The sequence below is a fragment of the Myxine glutinosa genome, chromosome 6 (genome assembly GCF_964187855.1).
Source record: "Myxine glutinosa chromosome 6, kmMyxGlut1.1, whole genome shotgun sequence".
Lineage (NCBI taxonomy): Eukaryota > Metazoa > Chordata > Myxini > Myxiniformes > Myxinidae > Myxine > Myxine glutinosa.
The window spans coordinates 124977713-124999605 of NC_136266.1; the positions used below are offsets into that span (position 1 = coordinate 124977713).

At 42.4% G+C, this 21893-nt stretch overlaps 3 protein-coding genes across 4 annotated transcripts in view; 2 read left to right on the plus strand and 1 right to left on the minus strand.

Annotated features, from left to right (window-relative positions):
• The window catches only part of USP40 (ubiquitin specific peptidase 40), a 116824-nt gene extending 103943 nt beyond the window's left edge, over positions 1-12881 (minus strand). For both annotated transcript variants that reach the window (XM_068121000.2, XM_068120996.2), the window contains exon 1: positions 12775-12881. The gene's annotated coding sequence lies outside the window, so the exon portion shown is untranslated. The remainder of the gene's footprint in view (positions 1-12774) is intronic.
• Positions 1487-5280, plus strand: LOC144892657 (uncharacterized). Its single transcript, XM_078780468.1, has 5 exons — positions 1487-2411; positions 2542-2714; positions 2847-3310; positions 3546-4160; positions 4299-5280. The coding sequence occupies exons 1-5, from the start codon at positions 1567-1569 to the stop codon at positions 5145-5147; spliced, it is 2946 nt and encodes a 981-aa protein (XP_078636594.1). The 5' UTR covers positions 1487-1566; the 3' UTR covers positions 5148-5280.
• A 388-nt stretch (positions 12882-13269) lies between the features above and the next one.
• The window catches only part of IFT57 (intraflagellar transport 57), a 33508-nt gene continuing 24884 nt past the window's right edge, over positions 13270-21893 (plus strand). The window contains exons 1-9 of the mRNA XM_068121004.2: positions 13270-13507; positions 16740-17062; positions 17820-18006; positions 18147-18265; positions 18466-18547; positions 18644-18724; positions 19088-19207; positions 20179-20250; positions 20789-20920. Of these exons, the coding sequence (XP_067977105.2) occupies positions 16758-17062; positions 17820-18006; positions 18147-18265; positions 18466-18547; positions 18644-18724; positions 19088-19207; positions 20179-20250; positions 20789-20920 (1098 nt within the window). The 5' untranslated portion in view covers positions 13270-13507; positions 16740-16757. The remainder of the gene's footprint in view (positions 13508-16739; positions 17063-17819; positions 18007-18146; positions 18266-18465; positions 18548-18643; positions 18725-19087; positions 19208-20178; positions 20251-20788; positions 20921-21893) is intronic.

Sequence of the window (21893 nt, forward strand, 5' to 3'; positions counted from 1 at the left end):
CGAGATGTACTACTTCACTTGATGCCATTTCCGACTCTTCAAATGGGTTAGTTAGATTTGAAGTTGTCTCGATGATGCGGTTCACATCTTCCTCATCTCGCGTCATGCGACTCACTGTCAGATCCTTTCTCATAACTGCTCGTTGACTTTTGCCGGCCATTTCCTTACATTGTCTTGTTATGGCGACCACTCATAGTCGGATCACTTGTACTCGTAGTCGTAGCTGTTGTACTGGTACTGGGTAGATCTAATTGCACACAGTCCGCCGATGGAACTTATGAAATCGGTGGCGATTTTGGCCTTTTCTCCGTCAGAACTCTTCCAAACCTGAGCACATTCCAATGCTCTGGACCAAGTTGTATCGGTAAATGGTTTCAGAACGGCTTCATTTACTGAAGAAAAGTGAATGAAACATCTGTTTTTATCAGCTACCACGGCTTTCGCGGAAGTGGCGTAGTCCGCCATGTTGTTGTCAAGTATTCTTCAGTCGCGAACGAGGATGCTATAACTGCTTTGTGATTGGTTCATTTCGTCGATGCAGGGTTATTTATAGCCGATTTTAACAGATATTCCGAGACCAAATAAAGCTTTTATTTTATTGATTTTCAAGAAGAGACGGGATGTTTATTGAGAGAACAAAACGATTTTGCGATTATTATATTTTTCATACATTTGACAGAGGTTTTTGGCCTCTGCCAATGAGGGGACTACGAAATAACATCTTAAATGGGCTTGCTCCACAGTCTAAAGTGCGGAAAGTGGTTTTCAACACCAAACATGAGGCCGATAAGTGGTTTTGCAACACTGGCGCAAGTGCGGAAAGTGGTTTTCAACGCCAGCACGAGTGTGGAAAGTGGTTTTGAATCACTAACACAAGTGCGAAAAGTGGTTTTGCAACAATAAGACAAGCGCGAAAAATGTTTTTCAACACTAGCACGAGTGCGAAAAGTGGTTATTCAACATAGTCTAGTAGGAAGACTAGGTCCCCCTGCACCCCCCGGAGATATACTTCTAATCAGTGTTTCTAGATTGGAAAAAATGTGTAGAAAATGACTAGCTATGGCCCCAAGCTGAAAAAATGTCCCACATACCATTTTTATGCAAATTACTGCTGCCATTATCAAAAAAACGATTTTTGACATATCTCAGCCAATATTGCAGATAATTGAAAAATGAAGGTGTCTAGACCCATGTTTTGAAGGGCATAGATCATGATAGAACTATTCATAACATGATTACATGTATCGTACACCACAAATTGTGACAGGAGAGGGCAACCTTGTATTCCACTGTGAGTGGGACAACTTGAATAAAACCACTACCAGTGTGCACGGCAGCAACATTGTAAACAGTGCTGGAGGAATCATGGTGCAGGAGGTCAAGCCCGGGTTCGAGAGCAGCAAGGACCGAATGCTACCTACCATCAATAGGTCACAACAGCGTAGCCTGAAGGTCGACACACCAAAAACTCTCCCACCCTTGCACTTTACTCGCGTTGGCCCGAAGTTCCCTGAAGGCTCATCATTCACACCGCCAGCAGAGAATGACACAGTCTATGCCACTACGATGCAAGAGTACTACATCTGGCTCTTCATCAGATACATCGGAAGCTGTGGCCTGCAGCCTGTGCCTGGGCTAGGGGGATTCACCTCTGCAACTGGTTCTCCCCCACCCAGCAAATCAACAGTCGACTACTGCACGCCTATCCACCAACCGATCACAGACAACGCAGTTGTTCGTGAGCTACTGAAGCGTTCCGAGGCAGCAACTGCTGAGGTGGGTCAGAGATGGGTCCTGAATACATTTGATCTGGGTGTCTGCATGAAAGCCCTTCCCATCATCTGGCGCTGGCCAAATGAATTTGCTAGTCATGTAGTAACGATTGGACCCTTCCACACATCCATGAACTACATCGGGATGCTCACTGGACACAAGATGCGTGGTTCTGGATATGCAGAGATTCTCTTTGAGGCACAACTAGTAACAAGTGGATCTCTCAAAGGTGTTCTCAGTGGAAAGGCCTACGCAAAGTCCCTCTTTTGCCTCAAAACAGTGTGTGAGGCAATGGAGAGGCTGTTGATGGAGAGATTCACTGAGGAGGAGAACATCATGATCTCTGACCCTGCTGTGCTTCTCAGAATGACCCAGTCTTGCAACCGAGAGCACCTCGATGAAGCCCTCAAAGACCCCTCAACTCTACTCCTCATCAAAAAGTACCATGCCTTTGAGGAAAAGGTGCGCAAGGGCCACCTGGGGAAGACAGCTGCCTTCTGGATGTCGTTCATTACCCACTGCCATCTTGTCTTCATGCTCCTCCACTCTGTGAAGACCAACAACCTCCAGCTGTTTCACAAGTGTAACGGAGAGATGGCAGATATCTTCTTCGCCTTTGACGGACACAACTACTCCAGGTTTGTGTAGCATACATGGTAAAATGTATAACCATCACTGAGTAGATTTTAATTGATACTTGGGTTCATGTATTATGAGAGGAGCTATTCCAATAAATGTCTACAGTATTTCCCTCTCTGTACTTTACAGATATCTGACTTGGCTGGAAGTCCACCTGACAAATCTGGAAAGCACGCACCCAGGGGCCAAGGACCTGCTTACTATGGGTGCAATCGCAGTGGCTCGCTCGATGATACCAGGGGCACTCAGTGCTGTCGACAAGACAATGGAAGAAACGTTCATGCGCTTTGCTAAATCATCAGGTACATCATTTTCTTTCAGTACATTATACATTTGAAACTGTAGAAACCAGCTTTATATGATGTAAACTGCTCTTACAAAACATTTCCCTTTTAATGATTGGGTTATGCAATTAAAATATGTTCACTTTTCAGGTGGCTTTGCTGGCCTGTACAGTCAGTTTGGGGCATACCAGAGATGGTGCCGAACAACCACAGCACGGGCACAGTTCTATGAAAAGACCCTTGAGATGGTGGATCTCATCGATGACCCAGACTGCCCAAGAGCAGGGAGACATCGTGAACTAGAGAAGGCAGAGATCAGAAAAGGCGAGGAGGCCGTTCAGCGAACCCTAACTACTATCAAGAACTTCACCAATCCGTTCACCATCATTGATAAGGACAAACTCTACTGCCTGGCCTCTGGTGCTCCCGTCCCCATGGATGTTGAGATGGATGTGTTACAAGCAGAAGCTGTGGGGAAAGCTGCGAAAGCTGACTTCATCAGGCGCCTGGAAAGCGGAGAACCTGAGAGCTTCTTCAACCCAATCAAGAGAAAGAAACTCAAGACCATGGAGGCTAGTAACAAGAAGATCACACTAACATCCTCACAGGGCAAGGTAAGGATGTAATCCAATACCCAAGTGCTTTTGTATTTTATGTTGTATTTTTAAATGGCGTCCTGTACATGCTATATTGAGATACAAGATTGAACTCCAAATTTGTTTATTAAAGACAGTGCACATCAATGAACAATGTAAAGATTGTAAATATGCCAATTTATAGCACATGAATAATTTTCACCTGTAGTCCTTCCTGTAGTACATATCAACCAATCACCATTTATCATTCCAGGTCATCCAGTATCAGGAGCAAAGCAACCTTGCATTCCTGCTCCTTGTCAAGTCTCAGAGTCAAGATGAGCCATTAGACCTGGGAGAACTCATGAAGTACTGCCTGATGCCAGTGCCTCCTAGCCTTGGGACACCAGATGGGTTCTTCTGCAAAACCAACAAAGCCTCCATTCTGCACTACCTTTTAGAGGACACCACACCACAAGATCTGCAATACCCCAAGGATGCCCTGTTCATCCAGGATGGAATGGCGCTGCTGCATACCCTTGCCAACCTTCCCCCAACATGTGGTGAGATATGCTTGCAGGTGCTTGATCAGATGGTGGCCAAGCAGCACTTTCTGTTCTCCACTGACAGTTACCATCCTGAGTCAATCAAAGCGCAGGAAAGGCTGAGGCGGGGCAGCTCAGAGAAGATCATTCTGGCTGGACCAGCAACCAGGAAGCCATATGACTTCAAAATGTTCCTTGCAAATGACGACAACAAAAAGCAGATGTGCCAGCTTCTTCTGAAAGTGTGGAGTGGACAAGAGGCAGCTACCAGGCTGGAGAGAACAGAGATGGCTGTGCTGATCGTGGAGGGGAAGGCCCACCAACTTGCCTCAACGAATGGCAAGGTAAAATTGAAAGCCCTTCGTGAATGGCGATTCAATTTGTAATTTTTCCTGAAAAAAAGGTGATTACCTGTGATGTTTGTCTAGATCTGAAACTGGCAGTGACTGGTGATTGAAATGCGGTGCCTTTTTGTGTTTCAGGTCGAGGTACGTGAACTCCCCACGATCTACAGCAACCAGGAAGAGACTGATACCAGGGTGGTTCTGTACCTCCATCATGCTGCTACCATCGGATACAAGAACGCTGTAGTCAGAACACCGGACACAGACATCCTCCTGATCCTGCTCCACCATGCCCACAACATCAAGCTGACGGTGTACCTGGATACAGGGTCAGGGAAGCATCGCCAACTTGTCAACGTCTCTGAGCTGGCAGAATCCCTGGGAGAGGACTACTGTGCCACTCTCCTGGGGTACTATGTGTTCAGCGGAGAAGACTGCACCAGTGCCTTCAAAGGGAAGGGAAAAGTCGGGCCCTTGAAAAAGCTGGAGAAGAATCCCAGGTTTCACAGGGCATTCGGTGAACTGGGTGACAACTGGGATGCCAACCCTGAGGTGGAGAGGCAGTTAGAAAAATTCACCTGTGTGATGTACGGCCAGAGTCGCGAGTCATCAGTGGACATTGTCCGTGCCAAGCTGCTACGAAAAATGGTGGGAGAGGACAAGACCCTCACATCCAAGTCCAAGGTTGATCTGGCTCGCCTTCCTCCATGCCAGTCTGCCCTGAAGCCGCACATCCAGCGTGTGAACCACCGCGTAGCATTGTACAAAAGAGCCGATCAACCTATCATCGAAAAGCCAAAACCTTATGAGGAGCAAGGATGGATAAGGACTGATGAAGGACTGTTGAAACCAATGTGGTCCAGTGGTCCCATCCTACCAACCTCACTGGTGGATCTTCTGAACACAGGAGAGCACGAAGAGGAGGAGGAAGAGGAAGGAGAAGAAGAGTTTGACTCTGACGATTTCGATGAAAATGATGATGACTGACTCAGTGTAGAATCACTAATGCTAATGATGTTTATCTAAAACAAGCAAGAGAAGAGTGGTCACATTGAGTGCTAGGACTATTTTGACAGTTGTAATATTTAGAAAAATAAAACTTTGTGTTAACGTCTGTGTAGACGGACCTTAATATGAGTCTATTATTTCGTAAAACTGTGATTATTTTGTAAATAAAGCACTAATTAGCATACTAGTATACCATAGACACATGTAATCATGTTATGAATAGTTCTATCATGATCTATGCCCTTCAAAACATGGGTCTAGACACCTTCATTTTTCAATTATCTGCAATATTGGCTGAGATATGTCAAAAATCGTTTTTTTGATAATGGCAGCAGTAATTTGCATAAAAATGGTATGTGGGACATTTTTTCAGCTTGGGGCCATAGCTAGTCATTTTCTACACATTTTTTCCAATCTAGAAACACTGATTAGAAGTATATCTCCGGGGGGTGCAGGGGGACCTAGTCTTCCTACTAGACTAACACTAAGACAAGCGCAAAAAATGTTTTTCAACACTAGCACGAGTGTGTAAAGTGCTTATGTCAACAATAACACATGTGTGAAAAGTGGTTTTCAACTCTAACACGAGTGTGTAAAATGTTTATTCAACACTGGCACAAGTGAGACGAGTGGATTTTCAACACTAACACAAGTGCAAAAAGTGGTTTTGCAATGCGAACACAAGTAAGACAATTGGTTAATCAACACTAACACAAGTGCAAAAAGTGGTTTTCAACACCAGCACAAGTGCGGAGAGTGGTTTTCCATGACAGCACAAGTCCGGAAAGTGTTTTTCAACACGAGCGCAAGTGCGGAAAGTGGTTTTTCAACACTAACACAAGTGACATAAGTGGTTATTCAACACTAACACGAGTGAGACAAGTGGTTTTGCAACACTAACCCAAATGCGAAAAGTGGTTTTCAACACGAGCACGAGTGTGTAAAGTGGTTATTCAACACTGGCACAAGTGAGACAAGTGGTTAATCAACACTAACACAAGTGCGAAAAGTGGTTATTCAGCAATAACACAAGTGCAAAAAGTGGTTTCAACGCCAGCACAAGTGCAGAAAGTGGATTTGAAACACTAACACAAGGGCGAAAAGTGGTTTTCAACGCCAGTCGAAGTGCGGAACGTGGTTTTGCAACACTCGCGCAACGTGCTTAAAGTTGTTTTGCAATACTAACCCAAGTGGTTTTCAACACCAGCATGAGTGCAGAAAGTGGATTTGAAACACTAACACAAGGGCGAAAAGTGGTTTTCAACGCCAGTCGAAGTGCGGAAAGTAGTTTTGCAACACAAACACAAATGCTAAAAGTAATTTTGAACACTAACAGGAGCATGAAAAGTGGTTTTCAACACCAGCACAAGAGCAAAAAGTGCTTCTCAACACTAGCGCAAGTGCAGAATGTGTTTTTGCCACTAAGAGGAGTGTGAAAAGTGGTTTTGCAACACAAGCACAAGTGCGGAAAATGGTTTTGCAACACTAACACAAGTGCGTAAAGAGGTTTTCAACGCCAGCACAACTGCGAAAATTAGTTTTGCAAAAATTACACAAGTCCGAATAGTGGTTTTTCAACACTAACACGAGTGCTAAAAGTGGTTTTGCAACACTAAGACAAGCGCGAAAAAATAATTCAACACTAGCACAAGTGCGAAAAGTGGTTATTCAACAATAACACGAGTGTGTAAAGTGGTTATTCAACACTGGCACAAGTGAGACAAGAGGATTTTCAACACTAACACAAGTGCGGAAAGTGGTTTTCAACACTAACACAAGTGCAAAAAGTGGTTTTTCAACCCTGGCACAAGTGAGACAAGTGGTTATTCAACACTAACACAAGTGCTAAAAGTGGTTTTGCAACACTAACACAAGTGAGACAATTAGTTATTCAACACTAACACAAGTGCAAAAAGTGGTATTCAACACGAGCACAAGTGCGGAGAGTGGTTTTCCACGACAGCACAAGTCCGGAAAGTGCTTTTCAACACAAGCGAAAGTGCGGAAAGTGGTTTTGCAACACTAACACGAGTGAGACAAGTGGTTTTGCAACACTAACCCAAGTGCGAAGAGTGGTTTTCAACACTAGCACAAGTGTGAAAAGTGGTTTTGCAACACCAAAGCAAGTGCGAGAAGTGGTTTTCAATGCCAGCACAAGTGCGGGCAGTGGTTATCAATGCTCACACGAGTCTGCCAAGTGGTTTTGCAATACTAACCCAAGTGCGAAAAGTGGTTTTTCAACCCTGGCAGAAGTGGGACAAGTGGTTATTCAACACTAACACAAGTGCGAAAAGTGGTTTTGCAACACTAATACAAGTGAGACAAGTGGTTATTCAACACTAACAAAAGTGCATAAAGAGGTTTTTCAATGCCAGCACAAGTGCGGAAAGTGGTTTTCAACACTAACATAAGTGTGAAAAGTTGTTTTCAACACTAACACAAGTGTGAAAAGTGGTATTCAACACTAACCCAAGTGCGAAAAGTGGTTTTAAACACTAACACAAGTGCGAAAAGTGGTTTTCAACACTAACACAAGTGTGAAAAGTGGTATTCAACACTAACACAAGTGTGAAAAGTGGTTTTCAACACTAACACAAGTGCGAAAAGTGGTTTTCAACACTAACACAAGTGCGAAAAGTGGTTTTCAACACTAACACAAGTGCGAAAAGTGGTTTTCAACCACTAACACAAGTGCGAAAAGTGGTTTTCAACACTAACACGAGTGAGAAAAGTGTTTTTCAACACAAAGAGGAGTGCAAAAAGTGGTTCTCCAACACCAGCTCATGTGCGGAATGTGGTTTTCAATGCCAGCACAAGTGCGGAATGTCGTTTTAGAACACAAGCACAAGTGCGGAAAGTGGTTTGCCACGCCAGCACAAGTGCGGAAAGTGTTTTTCAACACTAGCACCAGTGCGAAAAATGGTTTTGCAACACTAGCGCAAGTGCAGAAAGTGATTTTGCAACACTAACACAAATGCGGAAAGTGGTTTTCAACACTAACACAGGTGCAAAAATTGGTTTTTCAACCCTGGCAAAAGTGAGAGAAGTGGTTATTCAACACTAACACAAGTGCGAGTCCGGAAAACGACAGCACAAGTCGGGAAAGTGTTTTTCAACACCAGCACAAGTGAGTCAAGTGGTTTTTTAACACTGACACAAGTGAGACAAGTGGTTTTGCAACACTAACACAAGTGCGGAAAGCGGTTTTCAACACTAAGATGAGGGCGATAAGTGGTTTTGCAACACTGGCGCAAGTGCGGAAAGTGGTTTTCAATGCCAGCACAAGTGTGGAAAGTGGTTTTGAAACACTAACAACAGTGCGAAAAGTGGTTTTCAACGCCAGTCGAAGTGCGGAAAGTAGTTTTGCAACACTAACACAAGTGCTAACAGTAATTTTGGACACTAACAGGAGCATGAAAAGTGGTTTTCAACACCAACACAATAGCAAAAAGTGCTTCTCAACACTAGCACAAGTGCGGAAAGTGTTTTCACCACAAAGAGGAGTGAGAAAAGTGGTCTTGCAACACTAGCACAAGTGCGGAAAGTGGTTTTGCAACACTAACACAAGTGCATAAAGAGTCTTTCAATGCCAGCACAAGTCCGAAAAGTGTTTTTTCAACACTAACACGAGTGCAAAAAGTGGTTATTCCACAATAACACATGTGAAAAGATGTTTTCAACACTAGCACGAGTGTGTAAAGTGGTTATTCAACACTGGCACAAGTGCGGAAAGTGGTTTGCAACACTAACACAAGTGAGACAAATGGTTAATCAACACTAACACAAGTGCAAAAAGTGGTTTTGCAACACTAACACAAGTGAGACAGGTGGTTAATCAACACTAACACAAGTGCAAAAAGTGGTTTTCAACGCCAGCACAAGTGCAAAAAGTGGTTTTTCAACCCTGGCACAAGTGAGACAAGTGGTTATTCAACACTAACACAAGGGCGAAAAGTGGTTTTGCAACAATAACACAAGTGAGACAATTGGTTATTCAACACTAACACAAGTACAGGACAGGGGAGGGGAGGGGTAGTGTAAGATGAGCAAGAGGAGGAGGAGGTAGGGAGAGCTGTTGATTGTGTGTCAGAGATTTCTGAAGAGCTGGGAGAAGGGGAGGGATGAGGAGGACAAAAGGTTTGATGGTGATTGGGTGAGGCACAGTGAGGTGTTGTTTGAGGGGGGGGGGGGGTAGAGCGAGGAAGAAGGTTGGAGGAGATGGAAGTAAGAGTTGGAAGGGAGAGGAAGCGAGGAGGACACTTTGAGGAGAGGTGAGATGGGAGAATTGGAGAAAAAAGGAGGGTGGGGAGATTTGAAGGGGGGGGGGGGGTAGGGGGGAGTTTTGAAGGGGAGAGGTGAGGGGGGAATTTATGAGGAGCAGGGTGAGGGCGGAGTTTGGGAGGTGATGGGTGAGGGGGAGTTTAGGAGGGGAGAGGCAAGAGTGGAGAGTTGAAAGGGATGGGTGAGGGGGGAGTTTAGGAGGGGCGGGGTGAGTTTGGATTTTAGAAAGTGTTGGACAATTAATGGAAAACGAACATTTATACCAAAATGTGTTTCTTGTGATTTTCGAGTCAGAGGTCCATTTGAAAACGTTGGATGAGGGGTGGAATGCAGGTGAGTTTAGGGAATGTAGGAAGGAAGAACTGTAAGAGATTGAATTTTTATTTAAAATGAAGAGATTTGGTGAGCAAATCGAAAGCAACCTTTTAAAGAAAAAGAAGAAAAGTGTGTTATAATATACAACAGAATACTACACTTCAGGAGAAAGTTTAAACATTTTAAAACTAAATCGTGAAAACTATCTGGGAAAATTCCCTAAATGAGGGCATGAAGTATTCCTAATGGGGATTAATGATTCCAGCACAGGTTCAGAAGCAGGAACAGAAGAATAGGAGATTGACAGCCAGGATAGCAGAGAACGAAGGAACAGGGAGTAAGTAACGAACAGGGAATAAGCAAATGTGTTAGTACGAGAGGAGAGGCCTACTTATTAAATTATTCGTTGATGTTTTCTTGAAGGTTAGGTGAAAGTGGATCAGAGGAAAAAGGAGAAAGTTGAAGGAGTATGGTGAAAAATAGAATTGGAAAGGTGTCTTTTGGCTGGAGAGGATTGAGTCATGAAGGAAGGAGAGAAAAAAAACAACAGGAGGTCGAAGAACGAACGAACACGAACAAAGAAGGAAATTCGATTTTTAATTTTTTTATTTTTTTATTTAAGACTATAAACAAAGGGTAAGATGTTCAGGGAAGTATGGGGTGAAAAGAAAGACTGGAAAAAAAACAGTGAGAGAACGAAAGTAAATGGACCACAAACGACCGCCGAAAGAAGACAACAAAGCCTCGAGGGACCAGGCCTGAAAAACGCGGCAGGAAACAACTGAAGATTATATACAGGTATACACGATTTACACTGAGATCTTCCTAGAAACACACAGTAGGCACACACACCGTAAAATAAAAATACAGTTTTGACATAAATACAAATGGCAAAAAATACTTAACTTTGATAGCGTGGAGAGCTTGGAACAAACACAACCTTGCCGGCAAAACCGGAAGCGGAAGCCCATTTTAAAAGATCTACAGGAAGAGGTGCACCTATGGTGAAAATTTCCAGTCAATCGGACCAACGGTTGCAGAGAAAATCATATTTATTCTGTGCGGACAAACAGACAGACAACCAGACGAATGAAAAATTACTCATAGAGCGACACTTGGCAAAAGAGAACAAAGTAGATTGGAACTCAGTAGAGCATCCGTTTGACCTCACAAATATATTGGTGGTTGAATTCTCTGACCTGATATGAAAATTATATTCAAATTTCAAGTCAATCGGATGAAAATTGAGGATTTTAGTAATTCGAGAAAAGTGGTTGACCTTTGGCCTATGTTGACTTTGTGACCTATGTTGACTTCAAAAATAGTTGGTGGTTGAATTCAGTTCGCTCATATGAAAATCCTATTCAAATTTCAATTCAATCGGATGAAAATTGAGGATTTTAGAAATTTGAAATGGTTGTTGATCTTTGGCCTATGTTGACCTTTTGGCCTATGCTGATCTCAAAAATAGTTGGTGCTTGAATTCAGTTAGCCGATATGAAAATCTTCTTCAAATTTCAAGTCAATCGGATGAAAATTGAGGATTTTATAAATCTGAAAAAACTTAGTTGACCTCTGGCCTATGTTGACCTTTTGACCTTTTACCTCAAAAAGAAATAGGAAATCTGTCGGACCACAACTCTACCATCAGCTTAAGATCAGAGTTAAAATTGCGACCTGAAGGCAAGTATAAGTGAGCGGACACGCAAACCGGAGTGATCAACATACTTGTCAAAAATATATATTTTTGTCCAAGTAACAAACACACAGACAAATGAAAAATTACTCATAGGGCGACACTTGGAAAAACATAACAAAATGGAATGGTACTCAGTAGAGCATCCTTTTGACCTCAAAAATAATTGGTGATTGAATTCAGTGACCTGATATGCAAATCGTCTTCAAAGTTTAAGTTAATCGGATGAAAATTGACAATTTTAGGAATATGGCCTATGTTGACCTTTTGACCTATGTCGACCTCAAAAAATAGTTGGTGGTTGGTTTCAGTAAGCTGATATAAAAATCCTCTTCAGTTTTCAAGTAAATCAGATGAAAATTGAGAATTTCGGAAATCTGAGATTGTTGACCTTTGGCTATGTTGACCTTTTGGCCTATACTGATCTCAAAAATAGTTGGTGTTTGAATTCGGTTAGCTGATATGAAAATCTCATTCAAATTCCAAGTCAATCAGATGAAAATTGAGGATTTTAGAAATTAGAAATGGTTGTTGACCTTTGGCCTATATTGAGCGTGTGACCTATGCTGTTCTCAAACGTAGTTGGTGGTTGAATTCAATTAGCTGATAGGAAAATCCTCTTCAAAGTTCAAGTCAATCGGATGAAAATTGAGGATTTTAGGAATTAAAAAAAGTGGTTGACCTTTAGGCTTTGGCCCAAAAACCTTTTGACCTCAAAAGTATATAGGATTTGGTTAGACCACGAACTCCACCGTTTGGTGAAGTTTTGTGAAGTTCGGTTTCAAATTGTGACCTGTAGCTGTACGCAAATATAAATGAGCGGACACACACACACACACACACACACACACACACACACACACACACACACACACACACACACACACACACACACACACACACACACACACACACACACACACACACACACAAACCGGAGTGATCGATATACTTGTCAAAAATTTGTTTTTTTGCGAAGTAACAAATGGACTCAAATGCAATACCCTCTCCTCCAGCGAGGGAAATAAACGAGTCAGAAGGGGGAGCTCCCAACCAAGCTTATCTATAAACCTTCCACTGTATATTTTGGGGAGGGGCTGGAGGGGTTTTACATGTTTGTAGATTTTTTAAAACTAGGATACAAAGTAGAAATAACAATATTCAATAATAGTATGAAGTGAACGTTTCGATATTGTCCTATTTGACAAGAGAATTGATGAAATAGCCAACAATCGTTTTGAATACGACTACGACGGCCATTTTGCCGACGTAAGTTGGCGCGTTCTGACTTCTGTTAGCAAGCGGCTTGCTTACCGTTTGGCAAGCGCTCCCTCAATCGCTTGCTTGCAAAGCGGTTGACGAGGAACCTGAGTTGTCAGCAAGCTTAATCTCGAGGCTTAGCAAGCAATAGCAATTAATCCGTTTGCTGACGGAACACACCCCAGATGTTTTGTATCAAATAATTCCTAATTTCATTTTTAAATAATAGTTTCTTAAAGGAATTGTGAAAGTATATGTATTTCTCACAATTATAATCATTTGACATTAAACAAAGTGACGAGTGCTCTGCATCACATACACCATCCTTATTGTAGTTACTCCAACGGCCCCTTTACAGAGAAACCAATGTTGTTAAATGCACTTGCAAGTTTGAATACAAAGATAATATAGTGGATTTTGTTTCTTTTTAACTTTTCATTTTGTCATCGCAATTTTTTTGTATACGTGCAATGATCATCCCGTTCACATGAACAACGCCGATGGTATCGCAACTCAAGCGGTGTATTTGTAAAAAAGAAAAATTGTGCCATATTGTAAAAAAAAAAAAGAACGTTTTGTAAGACGTAAAATAGCCAGAAAATAGAAAGCGAGAAATAGAGAGTTACAGTTAACCGTGTGTCAATATCACAATGTTCCAGTAATTTTCATGACGCAAACCGTTCGACGGCGCTGTTCAAGCTGTTGGCACATTTGCTCTTTGTCGCCTCTTTGTGGGTTTACGTGATTTGTGAAACTCTTCCCTTACCGTGTGAGGTTGTTGAAGGAGGTATGGCAGTACTGCATTTCGTTTTTAGCGTGATACTGTCATTTAATTCCGTCAGCGCGTTACCCCGGCAACCGGTTTAACATCATGGAAACATTAGTTTGTATGTTTTTCAGAACATCATTAAAACTGTATCGAATGACATTTTAAAAAATATTACGATATGTACATACAAATTAACATCATAAACGTAAACGTGTTTAAAAAAACGTTTTAAACGTGCAGTGTTTTCTGATAATGTTTTCGTGATGTTTAAAAAACCCACAAAATAATGTTTTCGTTTGTCTGCAACCTTTTTCAAATGCTGTCAAAATGTTTTGTGTTACCTGGGTTGATGTGGCTAAAATCCGGTTTACCTGCATTTAAACATTGTTATGAACATTAGAAATTACAAAAATGATAAATACAATTCCTATTCACCATGTGCTATGTGCATTGAAGAACAGTTCACACCAGAGCGGCACACGGTAAAGCACATACCTCCACCTGGTGAACAGTTTGTGTTTTGTATCGGCCGGATCTGAATTCGGACCTGAACTAAAATCTAATCATTTCGTCCTTGTCACATACGCGACCTGTCTGTCAAATTTCGTCCGAATCCCTCCACAATTTTTTGAGATATGTTGTTCACAGTCGGACAGACAAACAGACAGACAGGGGTGAAAACATAACCTCCATCCACCTTTGGTGGCGTAGGTAACTAGATCGTCACTTGGTAGAGAGGCTCCACCAGGCTGCAAGTTAATGTCACCTAACCAACTCGAACACCAAGTTTTGTCTGAATCCTTACATTTGATGCAACTTTTTGAGATGCTCTTGGGCCATATTTTAATTTGTCTTTACGGTCATGTGGCATACCTGCCTGTTGTAGTGCATTAGCTTGCCTTTCACCAAGCCCAGATGTGCTTGCACCGGCCCCAGGTAAGGAAGATTATATGATCATTATTATTATTGCGAAATGATAATAATATTATTGTTAATATTATTACTATTAATTAATATATGCTTTGTTACAATGTTATCATTTTTTTGTTATTTTTTTTTGTCATTAGAATGCCATACCGTGGAAGGACCGACTAAGCTTGTCTATACACCTTAACATGCCGTGCGTTTAAAGCATGAGAATTATTCTGGATTATGTATCGATGATTAACCTAATCAACTCAGGAGATAATGATGATCATTTTGGTGTATCACATTCCACATCAGAGAGCTCCAGTAGAACTCCATAAAAAACATGACACGCACACACACACACACACACACACACACACACACACACACACACACACACACACACACACCTCATCTATTTATCGTTTTTGGCCTTTATTATTGAGAATACTAAATAACTCGCAAAAGGTCCGTAATAAAAGTATCCGAGGCCCCGGGGACAACTCCTCAGGGAAAACGTGGAATGTCCTTGACCTTGAGTGAAAGAAAACCACAAGCACTGGTGAAAAATTCCCATGGTAATGATAAAGTAGAATCCACATCCAGATCGCATAGGAGACGTCCCACGAAAGTCATACTTTCTTTGCTTGGTATAACTCCAATTCGGCGGGAACTAGAATTGGAGCTCCCCACAAGGCCGTAAGTGCTTCTGTCCTCTCCGTTCTTCCAAGTGATGTCATTCGCCCTTCATGAAGATTGGCCGAAAAATAAAAGAAATCGGATTTTCTCCTTCTAAAACCAGACCAAAGAGTGGAAAAAGCATCCAGAGAGAAAAAAAAACGATGATTGGTGGGTAAAAACGGTAAAAACATGCTTCACTGTAAAACAGTCACTCAACTATCCTTTTGCCATCTGTAGCAGGTGGCAGGATACACGACAAGAACACGGCTGAGTATGTCTTGCCTACAATACAATATCTACACATATACATACAGATGTACTCATTCCACATTTCCACTATACTTGCAAAAACATATGGCTCTCGTCCTTTGAATATATACAAAATTGTAAATACGGAATCTTCAAGTATCGATGAAACATTTAATTCCATTTTTATGCCTCCGCCCCCGAAGGTGGACGGAGGCATTATGTTTTCGGGTTGTCCGTCCGTCCGTACAGGCTAAACCTCAACTTTCTCGGCAACCATATGTCCAATTGAGACGAAAACTTTCAGGCTAGGAGTGACACCCATGCAGAATGTTTTTATGATAATTGTGATGTCACCGGCCACGTGGTATGGCAGACGTCTTCGATTAAACGCAAATAATTAAAAAATTATTTCTCGGAAACCGCTGAATGGAAAAATTTGAAACGTGGCATATTGTCAAGTGCTCCCAATGAGGAACAAAATCATGATAATGGTGACATCATAGGTGATGTGGTATAACAGCCAAAAATGTTTTAATCAAATTCCTTATCCTAAGAATCTGAAATTGCATGCACATGATCTGTGACCCATTTTATTGAAATATTAAATTTATGACATCATAGGTCACATGGTTTGGCAGCCATATTGGATTTAACCTAAAACCTTTAAAAAAACATCTCCCAAACCACCAAATCCGATTGACTTGAAACTTTACATCTGTCATTGAATAGACATGGCGGTTAAAAGTTGATCACGAAAACATCATTGATCGCCTGGTGTGGCTGCCATGGTGTGGCAGCGCATGGTGTGGCATTGGTGGCAGCGACCAAGGTCGCATGGTGTGGATTGAGGAATATATTAAATAATTATATCTCTAAAACCACTTACCTTATTGATTGTAAATTGTACAAATGTCATCTAACAACATTGTTGCATATAGTTTGAAAATGATGATGCCGTAGGTCATGTGGTTTGGCAGCCATCTTGGATGAGAAAAACGAATTTTATCCGATCAACACGAAACTTCACAAACACGATTCCCTACCCATTCATATGCAGAGTGTACATTTTTAAGGTCATATGTCACGTGGTGTGGCAACCATATTAGCTTTAAAGCCGATATTTAAAAATATCCCTTCTCTGAAACCGCTTCACCAATTGATGTGAAACCTGTCATGGCTGGTGAAAATGTGATACTTGAAAACAGCTGAAGGGATTTAAATCAAACTTGTTTATTTTTAGGACAGGGAATGAGGGAATATACCCATGACATGTGGAGGCATATTGATGACACAGTCGCATTGCTCTAGTTTTTGTAATCCTTTTTGTGACTGACAATATTCCATTATTTGCTACTGTGCATCTCAATTGTTCTGCAATTGATGAAAGGCTTCTCCATTTTGCTGCTCCCAGAATTAACCTTGACAAACAATGGCTGAGGAAGAGTTGCGGGCAATGGGTGCAGCCCGGGTTGTGACTGCCGAAGGTCGAAGGCGGAGAAGCAGCCAATCTCGGGTGACAATGGATGCAGAGGGGAGTGAAGCTGGCGACAGGTTTAAAGGGGCGGTTGCGGTAGCTGACGCTGGAGAGAGACGTCATGATGACGTTGACGAAGACAAGGGGCCCGGTGCAGCATTTGCTGCTGTCGTCACTATGGAAAATGTTTTGGAAAAGCTGAAAATCCTGGACTTTGAGGAAAAATTTCTGCGCCATGTTAGATTCAAAGCATTTCCTCGGTGAGGATGTTTCCATCGCACGTGCTACAAATCGGTTGTTTTGCTCTTTATCCTTCATTTCACACTATGGTTTAGTTGTACAATTTATTATTAACCGGTCTTGTTACCTTCGCAAAAGCGGAAGGTTATGTTTTGATCGCTGTGTATTTATTTGTATGTCTGTGTGTGTGTGTGTGTGTATGTTATTCGCATAACTCAAAAAGTATTCAACCGAATTGCATGAAATTTGGTGGGATGATTGGTTATTATACGGGACACATTTGATTAGATTTTGGGAGCAATCGGGTCAAAGGTCAAGGTCAAGGTCACGAAAAGGTCAAAATCGTATTTTTACCATAGCGCGGTCAATTTTTATCCAATTGGCATGCAACTAATGCCAAAATGTTCAGAATTCAATGCCCGATCTTGTGATATACGACATGACCCAGTGAAGACATTACCCTTGTTAGCGGTTGGGGGTCAAAGGTCAGGGGGGTCACGACCTTGCAAAATGTGCGTTTTTTGTCATAACTCGGTCAATTCTTATCCGATTTGCATGAAATCAGCACCAAACTGTTCACTGTTCTGTTCCCTACACTCCCATGCCAAGTACAGAACAGTAGCTGCGGCGAAGGTATGCGCTCTACCGAGTGCCCGTTCTAGTTTACTCTATGTTCTTCCTATTTCCTAATTAACCAAATGGTTTGCTTTCCACGGTTAACAATTGGCAGGCTGGGAGGGACCTTTCCTCGTCTGATGCTTTTGCCTTCTTCCACAGGCATTACTTTGCACTGCAAACAAACCCTGGTGAACAATTTCACCTGTTTGCCTCTCTGTGCACTTGGCTAATGGCAATGGCAAAGGGCAAAAGGGCTGCTTTTGGGGAATGGGATGGGTCCACTTTTCTCGAATCGAACGATCCAAATGTCACCGTGGCGTCTATCCTGGAGTTTCTGCGCTCAGTGGTGAGTTAGCACCCTTCTTGCTGCAATACACACAACCTCATGTAGTTGCTGTGGCATTAAACCAGTGTACGATGATACAAACTACTTGATTTCTCAATTTGTCCTCTGATTCAAACCTGAACCCTTTTCTTCATCTGTAGGATCTTTCTGTAGATGTTCCACCATCTCGTTTAAAGGTGGGCTTTGGAGAGAGTGTGTGCATGGTTCTTGATCGACTCACTGACCATGCATTGAAGTCCTCTGGCTTTTCCTGGCAGAGGTGAGTGCTATGCGAGTGGGTTGTGCATGCTTACATGCTTGTTACGTTCAGGCTTGTATAAGGGGCGTATTCAGTTGATGGTGGTCCAGTGAAATCTTACATTTGTGTTGTTTTATATTTAAGTTGGTGCATGTAAAGGAAGGAATAAGTGTCGATTGGTGAATGTGTCCATTTTTCTTCATTCCAACATACTCACGAAGACCCAGGTATCCCGAGGAGGCCGAAGAAGAGCAGGAGTTGTTGGAAGAGGAAGGAGCTGAGCTCAATCTCGACAATGTAGAGGCAAGTGACACTCTCGATAACAAAATCTTAAAACATGTGAGTGGTGGAAGGTAAATTCCTAAAAAAATATTGGTGTTTGTTCATTTGTCTGAGCAGGTGGCGGAGCCTTGGAATAACGATGTTGATTCTGAGGAGGGAGACGTTTTGCTGGACCTTGATGGGCGACATATGAATGACGTGGGTATTAAAATTGCTGCCCACACTTTCTACCAGCACACCGTCAACTTCCCTGTGTCTCTATCCATTTTTAGCTCACCTGGAACGAAGTTCATGTCGGATTCAAAGCCCCCAAAATAGGTATTTCTTTTGTTTGTTTAAAGTCTTATGATTATGTTAGCATGATTCTACATGTTGCCCTGTCTTCTAGAAACCACTGCAATAGGTTTTATATACCTTTAGTCAGTGCAGTATACTGTTTATTCTACCAGGTGAGCGCCAGGAGTATTGCCCCTATGTTTATCCAATTAAGGGCTCGCCCCCAGAGTTAAGAGTTTGCATTTCTTCATAATTGAATGGTTCCCGTTTGATTTACACTTCCAGCCTCCCGTGCCGGGACGTCCTGAATCTGTGCTCGAGTCTCAGGTTAACACAGAAGAGTGGAATCTCGAGCTGGAACGAATTCTTCCCCAACTGAGGCTCATTGTACAGCCTGACAGCAAAGTGAGTTTAACAAGCGATGAACCAGATAATATCGTTGTGGGAGTGAGGAGGCCTTCTGATGATTTAAAGTCATCACTCATTTCAGCAGATACAGCATCACTCATTTGAGGTAAGCTTTGAGCTTGTCCTGTCTCAACATATGAAACAATGCCAGGGTGATTTACATGTTCATAGGGAAATGGAAGGGATATATTGGAAGTATGACACAGGAACAAAAGGAGATCCAAGTCCGTCTTGAACATGTAATCCTTGGCGTCTATCCTTCCTATAATTCACGGACCTGTGTGTGTTTGTCGTGCTACTCCTCCTACATTTCTGGGCCGATTACATCCAGGCTTGCTCCATAGGATCAGCATGATCTCAATTAGTGAATAGGGGTGTTTTACCTTTGCTTGTGTCTTGGGGGGTGAGGGGGCAGGAGGGACGTAAATTCTCTTTGTAGAAGTGTATCATGTAGCGCTGCCTCCAGGTGGGAGAGGATATTACAAGTCACATCCTTTACTGTACAGTATTCCTATTCCCTCGTTTTCCAGTACAGTGGGGTGCTTGGAATTGTAAACAGTAGGCATGTTTTTGCTTCATGCACGTAATTCAGGTTTTTTTGTTTTTTTCGGGGGGGGGGGGAGGGGGGGTGAAGCAATTGAGGCAGCTGTCAGTTGCTGTGTTGACTATACACCGCCCAAATAAAAGGATGTGTCAGAAGAACGCATTGCATGCTTGGAACAAGATCACCCATAGGGCAGGTACTCTGCTAGTTTACATAATATCTGGATTAACTCTTGCACCAGAAACAAAATTAAGGTGGCCAGTAAAATATTATCTTCATTTTTATGCCTCCGCAACCGTAGGTGCCAGAAACGTTATGTTCGTTGACGGTTAAATTTTCTTTGGTGAAAATTGTTTTAAGTTACGGAAAAAGAAGCTGATATAACTTGATTCTATGTAAAGTACTCCTTTATCTCCATCCCCAGGACTGGCGCACCCACTTGGAACAGATACAGCAACACAGGCAGAGTATCTCCAATACGCTCATGAACACACAGGTACATGTTTAATGATATTTGCCCCATGCTCAACACCAGGTAGGTATGGATTTAATAGTGTCTCTGCCACTCTTACACACATGTGGGGATGGGTTTAATGGTATCTTCGCCATGTTCCCAATACTCACTTTCACAATGCCACTCAATCCAGGAATGTAATTGTCACAACTTCTTTATGAGAGATTTTTCGGCCGTGCATTGGTGCAGTGTGATGTTAATGCTTGTATTCCTCTGATGATTCACTTCGGTCTATCATTTTGTCAAAAAACACATGGGTTGCTGAAAGTCAAGAAATTAAAATAAAGTCTGGATCTTCAGAAAGCCTCATATATGGGTTTTAAAATGGTTCATCTTTTGAGGATGTGTGGGGGTTGGGAGCTGTGAGAGGGGCAAGGAGCAATAGCTAGTCAATCTCATAATAATGATGCAATTGTGCATGAAATCTGGTGCCCTACAATCCACGTACAAAATGTGCTGAGCTTGCAGCTAACAGGTTGGCTGCAATAGCACTAGCTGACAAGCAGTGTGCTCCTGGCAGGCTCCCATGAAGCGCATGGAGATGGAGATCGAGCAGACGCTGGACAAATTATCGAACCGTGAACGGCACCTGCACACACAACTGGATGGCCAGGTGGCCGAGCTGAGGGCTGCGCAGACTCGGCTCAACCAGGTACAAGGCAGTAAAGGCAGATTTTATTTTCTCTTGAACTTTGTAAACTTTGGATAACTCAATTTATGTCTGCATTCATTTCGTTATATCCTGGACTCATTCACCTCTCTCCCTGGTTATTTTTTGTAGAATTTCAACATTTAATGCTCATTCTGGTTGTATTGTTGCGGTCTACAGCGCATTCAGAAAGTATTCAGACCCCTTCACTTTTTTCACATTTTGTTATGTTGCAACCTTATGCTGAAATCGTTTAAATGCATTTTTTCCCTCATCAATCTACACTCAATACCCCATAATGACAAAGAGAAAACAGGATTTTAGAAAGTTTTGCAAATTTATTGAAAAGAAAAAACTGAAATATCACATTGACCTAAGTATTTATACCCTTTGCTATGACAGTTGAAATTTAGCTCAGGTGCCTCCCATTTCTCTTGATCATCTTTGAGATGTTACACCTTGATTGGAGTCCACCTGTGATAAATTCAATTGATTGGACATGATTTGGAAAGGCACACACCTGTCTATATAAGGTCTCACAGCTGACAATGCATATCAGAGCAAAAACCAAGCCAAGAGGTCGAAGGAACTGCCTGCAGAGCTCAGAGACAGGATTGTGTCGAGGCACAGATCTGGGGAAGCCTACAAAAAAAATTCTGCCTCTTTGAAGGTTCCCAAGATCACAATGGCCTCCATAATTCTTAAATGGAAGAAGTTTGGAACAACCAGGACTCTTCCTAGAGCTGGCCGCCTGGCCAAACTGAGCAATGGGGGGAGAAGGGCCTTGGTAAGAGAGGTGACCAAGAACCCGATGGTCACTCTGGCTGAGCTCCAGAGATCCTGTGTGGAGATGGGAGAAACTTCCAGAAGGACAACCATCACTGCAACACTCCACCGATCTGGGCTTTATGGCAGAGTGGCCAGACGGAAGCCTCTCCTCAGTGAAAGACACATCAAAGCCCGCTTGGAGTTTGCA

Coding starts and splice junctions, on each gene's coding strand:
- LOC144892657 (XM_078780468.1), top strand. CDS start 1,567: ATGCAAGAGTACTACATCTGGCTCTTCATCAGATACATCGGAAGCTGT. Junction 3,311..3,545: donor TAACATCCTCACAGGGCAAG/GTAAGGATGTAA, acceptor TTATCATTCCAG/GTCATCCAGTATCAGGAGCA. Junction 4,161..4,298: donor TTGCCTCAACGAATGGCAAG/GTAAAATTGAAA, acceptor TTTGTGTTTCAG/GTCGAGGTACGTGAACTCCC.